Here is an 8,190-nt window from a genome sequence, read left to right as displayed (position 1 = left end):
CTAGAGTGTTGAGTTCTGATATTTGGCAAGTGTGGTAAGGAGTACAGAAGTAGATCATCCGATGATGATGTGTCCAATTTGTTCTGATGGTGGCACAGTGGGCCTACAGCTTGAACCCCGGCATTGCTGCTTCCAGCTTGAATTATTATACCTATTTCCATTTGTTTTGGTGTCTTACTGCCTTTGGACTATTGTTCAACCCCTAGTACTCGTGTGTGTTTATGTGTGTGTGTGTGTGTGTGTGTGTGTGTGTGTGTGTGTGTGTGTGTGTGTGTGTGTGTGTGTGTGTGTGTGTGTGTGTGTGTGTGTGTGTGTGTGTGTGTGTGTGTGTGTGTGTGTGTGTGTGCGCGCGCTTATGTGTGTGCTTAGGTGTGTGTATGAGAGTTTGTTCTCATGTGTGCATTTCTCCAAGTTTGCAAAACACAGCTAGTTAAATATGTGAATCTCGAGTTCCTACGTGTATAATTGACAGAAGTCTATGATGGTGTGCAATTTGAGTGGGTTAATGTTTAATCCTATGTCTATACATGTTAGAATATATGAGCTTGAAGCAGTCCACAACGTGAACTAACAACACTCACTGTGTACTGAATAAAAGTATTCAATGATATGCAATAGCATGTAACAGGCCAAAGCAAATGTCAGTTAGGCTACCTTTACGGATAGGCTTCTGTGCAATACAACATCATGAAATACCGTTGTGAACGTGTTATTGTTATGTTTTTGTTACAAGCACGTGAATAGTTTAGCTGTCTCCTCGATTCGAAAACATGTTGGGCCACCTGAAACGCGCGTGAGAATCTAAAACGTTCGATAAACGTGTGGATTGCGCTGGAGGCTCAAATAAGTGTTCCTTTGTTGCCTTCCTAGTATGACACCTTATAAAACATTCATAAGCTCGGAGAAACGGCGCATCACACTCCCTATCCCACGCCCCATCCCAGCCCCCCCTCCCTCTTTGAAGGAGATGGGAGAACTTTCCTCGTCAAGGTCTGCCTTGCCGTAGTGCAGTTAAATGAATAGTTATTTTCATCTCACTCCTCCGGGCGCGCAGTGGTTCTGGAAAGATTTCCTAGGAATATTACATTCTAATGAGGAATATGTCGTCGTGTTAACGGGTTATCTAGATCTATATCCAGAACCATTTCAATATTTATCAGTTTATCTGTGAGTTGACTTTTAACATTGACTTATTTTATTAATGCCGGGAAACTAGGAAAAAAGCTAGAGGTACAATAGGACAGCGTTCGGCACACGGCTTGTTCTTCTGTTTTCTCCGGAGAAGGATAGAACCAAACAAAAGGCGGTCCAAGATAAAGAGATAACTGTCTCAGAATGAATAACAATACTGAGAAAGAGAACGAATCGAATGAATTCACCAGTCATGAAGAGGAGGTATGACCGTCTTAATATCCTTTCGGTTTGTCACGTTGTCTAACTAGCGCATCTTCATTCTAAGGGGATTTAAAAAAATATATATATATAGTTATTCGACACATAAGATCATTCAAATAGTTGATTCCCATGTGATGCATGTGTAAACCTATTCGTTTATGATCGATCAATTGTGGTTATTCTCAATGACAGAAGACAATGAGATATTAATACTGGTGACACTCATCTGTTAATAACTTTTGACCACAAATTAAAACTTTGCTGAATTAGTTTTGAAGATAAAAAAAAAATGTTGTTGAAGAATATGTAAACTAGATTGAGTAAAGTAGGATTTACTTGATAGGGACAATTTGTGGAGGAGTAGGCATGTTCGTTCTAAGTAAGCGTATTGGCTGTCAGCTGATCTTCTGATCATCTTCAAACACTGCTGTTGCAACATGCAGGCAATATGCCTTCATACCGCATTAGCACAGAAAAGTACCCAGAACTATGTTTCAGGCAACAACAAAACATGATATATCTCTGAATGCCATTGTCTCTGGTATCCATAATGTAAACACGTGAATGTAGGCTGGTAAAGTTATATCTCACTAACTTGACAGTTGTTTTCTTCTCTCTTTAAATAATATGAGCTCCGTTTAGCAATATTGTATCAAAAGTCCTAAATATATCTTGCTATGTAAATATGTTTGTAGCGGTATCATTTTCATGGATTCATTTATTTTGGCAGTGAAATGACGGCTTTCTAGATGACAGATGTGTTATTGCAATATGCCGCAGTCTACCCAGCCAAGTGATGTAAGCAACATACATCAGATTAAATGAGTTATTTATCTTGAAAGAATTTCATTACAGCCTAAGTATTAGTCACATATGTCTGAATAGGCAAACAGTCCAACTTGATGCGACCTTGTATTTAGACTACTATGGGTGCAATCCAGTTTGCATCACACAGATGTGGTAGGAGAAAGACACAGAGGAAAGGTAATATGTTCCTTGTGTCTCTCTCTTTGGTTTACTGCAATGTTCCAATAAAGTTTTCCAATAAAATCCTGAAGGTAAGTGTTAGACAATAAACCTTTCATACCTACAGCACGTGTCATTGACACTTTGGTCCCCCCCCCCCCTCAACATAAATTTAACAGTTTAGTTCAAGTCAATCTGAGCAAATGTTACGTGTGACTACTTTGAAGACACCTTTTCACATCAATGATTACAGCAGCACCCAAGGCCTTATAGCACTCTAAATGAACCCATCACCAAATATTTTAACTTTGCATCTTCTAGTCTTTTTTTGGGGGGGGGGGGGGTTGTTATGGAAACCAATTCATGTAGTTGCTCTCGTGAAAAAGTTCTAACAAAAAAGTAAGATAGTGGATCCCTGCTCTACTTGTACAATATAAAGCAACGCTTGGTGAGAGAGTTTATACAGACTACATTAAAGAGCAGAGGAGAGTTTTAATGGGCTTGGCCATGGAGACGTTTGGAAGGTTTCCAGACCACCCAAAGCCTAATATTTACTTATGTATATTGACTTCTAGTTAGACAGTGACACTTCCTATTTTGTGAGCTGATGTGTATGTCCTAATATTTGTAAAGGGTTGTTACTCATTTGAAGAACACATTGTACAATCCAGTACACATGCAAGCGCGCACACACTCACGCGCAGATAATAGAAAATTAGTGATTTGATTATTGCTTTATACGGTCGTTTCTGTTTCAGTTAGATTATTACAAAATAATCAGTGTTTTTCGATTTTGTTTTAGATCATTTTTTTTTTAAATCATGAAATGCACTATGCATTATGTGTGTTGAATGCTGTAACAACACAGACTTAAACCATTAATACAAGTCCCATGATGGTAGTTACTGTCCATTACTGCTTATCACTTATTAACCATAATTCATTCACATTAATTTAATACAATATTTCAGTTGTTTTTATTACATTTGTTTTATTTGATGACTTTATGTTTTCATTCGGGGCTCCCGAGTGGCACAGCGGTCTAAGGTACTGCATCTCAGTGCAAGAAGCGTCATTACAGTCCTCGGTTCGAATCCAGGCTGTATCACACCCGGTCGTGATTGGGAGTCCCACAGGGCAGCGCACAGCGTCGTCCGGGTTTGGCCGGTGTAGGCCTTGATTGTAAATGAGAATTTGATCTTAACTGACTTGCCTTGTTAAGTAAAGGTTCAAATTAAAAAAGTAATCTCATCCCTATAGAGCTGAAGTCTGACAAAATCTCTATTTTTGTAGTCCTTCAAAGAAAATAAGGCATACTACTATGACTGCTGAATACCAACTATCAATCATTTAGATCCTGTATTTTCAGGTAAGCAGGCATAAAAGAAACACAGACGGACAAGAAGGCATGCAATGGATTATGGTCATTATAGTTAATTACCACGTTTTCTGTGCCGAACAATGTAGAATACTGGCCTGTTGAAAACTACAACTCCCTACTACATAGCACAGTTCGGGCTTGATTTGATTTAGCTCTGGAGGCACTGCGCATTGACATCACAGGAGAAAAAAAATAAACGAAATGGAATATAAATAATTGAACCGATGCCGGTCAATTCCTGGTTTAAAAAAACGAAAAATAATTGACATTTCGGTTAAATCGCTCAGCACTAACAGATACCCACATAAGGCCACACACTCAAACACAGATAAACTAATAGAGACACAAACACACACACACACACACACACACACACACACACACACACACACACACACACACACACACACACACACACACACACACACACACACACACACACACACACACACACACACACACACACACACACACACACACACACACAGACTTTGCTTCGAGCTGAAAAAAGGTTTGAATAATTTCAAAGAAATATACTCTCTGGTGTGTATGACTGGCAGCTTTTCCTGCTTGTTCACTAACCTCTAAATAAGTGCCCGCTGGGCACCGATGTCAATTTAAAATCTATTCCATGTTGTTTCCACGTCATTTCAATGAGACAACGTTGATTCAACCAGTGTGTGCCCAGTGGATATGTGTAGGTATGAGTTCTATTATTCCTAGACTGACACAGTACATTTGGAAGTTGCTCAAATACTGATCATCGTGAGAGTTCAGTTTCACATTATGAAATTATATCTGCGATGTTCTTAATAAAGATATGATTGTATTTATTAGGGATACCCATTAGATGGTGCCAAGGCAACACCTACTCTTCCTAGGGTACAAACACATTAAGGCGCATTACACGCAAAAACAAACAAAAAAAAAGTCTAAAATCACAACTGATGTCAAAGACCATTATGTGAGTAGTGTAGTATGGGTTTAACCCTTGATGCACAAACGTAACTGGACAAATGTTTTGTCATTGGAACGTTTGGGAGGAATGTTCTTACACGTTTCCCACACTCTGGGAACATTCACAGAGCCAATGTAGGTTTGCTGGGAAAACACTGTCCTCTAGTCAAAAACAAGTCATATAGGGTGTCAGTTTCCTGTTCAACAACGCCACACAGTAACACTGGATCATCATGCTAAAAGTTCAACTACCATTCTGGCATCTTCCTCAAAAACAGTTTAAATCATCTGTGCAATTCAGTGCAGTATACACCTGCTTCATTTTGTTCTTACACACACACACACACACACACACACACACACACACACACACACACACACACACACACACACACACACACACACACACACACACACACACACACACACACACACACACACACACACACACACACCGTGTTCACTGTAAACTAGTGTTGCTTAAAGACTTGACTGGTGCTGGATTATAGTAAACTGTTGATATTCTGTTGATATTCTGTTGATATTCTGCCAACATTCTGTTGATATTCTGCCAATATTCTGTTGATATTCTGTTGATATTCTGTTGATATTCTGTCAACATTCTGTTGATATTCTGTTGATATTCTGTTGATATTCTGTTGATATTCTGTTGATATTCTGCCAACATTCTGTTGATATTCTGTTGATATTCTGTTGATATTCTGTTGATATTCTGTTGATATTCTGCCAACATTCTGTTGATATTCTGTCAACATTCTGTTGATATTCTGTTGATATTCTGCCAACATTCTGTTGATATTCTGCTGATGACACAATCATTGTTGAATGATTCATAGATTAGTTGAATTCGTGTTTCAGTACTTGACTAGGACCTCGTACTGTAGCTCTCCCCAACCACCACTACTGGTGATCACTGCTGTATGCAATGTGAAATAAGTTATTATTGTAACTGTGGATTATATGAGGTCAGGATTGACCAGCAGTCCTGGTTACCATTCAAGACGCTCTCAAAACATAGTGAATAGCAGATTGTGGGGGGAAAAAAGTGAAGCGAGACAATGCTTTCTCTAGAACAAAGAAATGGAAGAATTTGCATACATTTCCTGTAGGAGTTTTAGATAAATGTCTCCTTCACCTCTAACCTTCATGCTCCCCTGCACAACCTCCACCCCTCTGCCACATCTCCATATCTCCACATTCCTCAATACATCCACACTCATCTCACCTTCAACCTGGCAATCTAACCTCACTTTTAACAAGCATTTCATTTGGAACAAAGTGTTCACTTACTGTTGAGGCTAATTGTTGCATTGTGCCTTTTGAAGGCTTCATTACAAGGCTTATCAAGTGACCGATTCCTATTTGATCTTAGCCATTACAATTGTATCAATATATTATTGCTATTCCTTTATTGATTTAAACCTTTATTTACCCGGGTTAGTCTCACTGAGATTACATATTAGAACAGAGCCCAGCCATAGGTTTATGTGGACATCTGTTGAGTTTGGTCAAGAAGTTACAGTAAACCTGAAGAGCTTGGTAGAGAATTGCACTTAACTACAGTCCAACAGATGCAACCATCCCTCCCTGGAGCCTAATTGAATTGTGCAGGCCCGTTTTGGCTATCTGCGTCCTCTTCAAATGGCAGGTCATGTGGCCAGGTTGACCTTTTCAGAGACATCTTAGCAGGGAGTTATGTAGCGGGAAAATGATGAAGGAGGAAGAGGACTGAAGCCACGATGGGGTCCAATGCTGTTACCGTGTTATTTCCCCTGTGTGTGTGTGTGTGTGTGTGTGTGTGTGTGTGTGTGTGTGTGTGTGTGTGTGTGTGTGTGTGTGTGTGTGTGTGTGTGTGTGTGTGTGTGTGTGTAGTGTGTGTGTGTGGAGTGTGTTTCTGTTTGTGAAAAGGGCACACAGATACATTAACAAACTATGACGTGGAACATATCAGGGGGGGGGATACTGGAGCCATAATCTGGTTATGATAGTGTACGCACACACACACACACACACACACACACACACACACACACACACACACACACACACACACACACACACACACACACACACACACACACACACACACACACACACACACACACACACACACACACACACACACACACTACCTTCCCCCCACCCGATGGGTTGAGTTTATTTATAAAAGCGCTAGGGGAATTGTCATCTTATCTTGGACATTTGTCAGCTGTGTGACAAGAGGTATTTGAAAACACAACAAGGCTTAGTGTCAACAACTGCTGGTTCGACTGTGAAATGTGACGCTGGGAGAGAGAAAAGAAGAAGAAGTGTTTAGAAGTCTTCAAAAAGCATTTTAAGAATACTCCAGTGAAAGGAGAAAAGAAGCAGCCATTGTGTGAATACACTGATCATCTTGGTTTAATACCCCTCATTGCTGACTTAAGGTCCATTCATGTCTTATGATGCTGTGTGATCGTTGACAGATAGTGGTGTTGGAAGACGTGCCAGCCTTGCTGAAATACGTCTGGCGGTTTGGTTTGCTTTGTCATGCTGTGTCTATGTGCTTATTCTGTCACCTGCACTTAGTCTCTCTCACTCACAGACTATAATTAACCACATCTATCTTAACACCCCCTCCTCCATCTCTCCCTCACAATCCCCTTTTGACTCATGCACTCACTAACTCATTGCATTATAATGACACTCAGTTGCACCAACCACCATCTTAGTATCTCTCTCATTCAACCACCAACCATCCTCTTAGTATCTCTCTCATTCAACTACCAACCATCACTTTGGACTCTCGCTCATTCAACTACCAACCAACCATCAATCAATCAATTTTATTTTATATAGCCCTTCGTACATCAGCTAATATCTCGAAGTGCTGTACAGAAACCCAGCCTAAAACCCCAAACAGCTAGTAATGCAGGTGTAGAAGCACGGTGGCTAGGAAAAACTCCCTAGAAAGGCCAAAACCTAGGAAGAAACCTAGAGAGGAACCAGGCTATGAGGGGTGGCCAGTCCTCTTCTGGCTGTGCCGGGTGGAGATTATAACAGAACTATGCCAAGATGTTCAAAAATGTTCATAAGTGACAAGCATGGTCAAATAATAATCATGAATAATTTTCAGTTGGCTTTTCATAGCCGATCATCAAGAGTTGAAAAACAACAGGTCTGGGACAGGTGGCGGTTCCATAACCGCAGGCAGAACAGCTGAAACTGGAATAGCAGCAAGGCCAGGCGGACTGGGGACAGCAAGGAGTCACCACGACCATCCTCTTAGTATCTCTCTCATTCAACTACCAACCATCACTTTGGACTCTCTCTCATTCAACTACCAACCATCACTTTAGTCTCTCTCTCATTCAACTACCAACCACCATCTTAGTATCTCTCTCATTCAACTACCAACCACCATCTTAGTATCTCTCTCATTCAACTACCAACCACCATCTTAGTATCTCTCTCATTCAACCACCAACCAC

General features: G+C 40.4%; 1 protein-coding gene across 1 annotated transcript in view; it reads left to right on the top strand.

The window, feature by feature from the left end:
* Positions 1-1,023: 1,023 nt before the first annotated feature.
* LOC139534708 (RNA-binding protein with multiple splicing-like) overlaps positions 1,024-8,190 on the top strand; it is a 62,844-nt gene continuing 55,677 nt past the window's right edge. Inside the window, exon 1 of the mRNA XM_071334095.1 lies at positions 1,024-1,395. Within this exon, the coding sequence (XP_071190196.1) occupies positions 1,336-1,395 (60 nt within the window). The 5' untranslated portion in view covers positions 1,024-1,335. The remainder of the gene's footprint in view (positions 1,396-8,190) is intronic.

The sequence above is a fragment of the Salvelinus alpinus genome, chromosome 11, assembly GCF_045679555.1.
Source record: "Salvelinus alpinus chromosome 11, SLU_Salpinus.1, whole genome shotgun sequence".
Lineage (NCBI taxonomy): Eukaryota > Metazoa > Chordata > Actinopteri > Salmoniformes > Salmonidae > Salvelinus > Salvelinus alpinus.
This window is presented reverse-complemented; position numbering and strand designations above follow the sequence as displayed.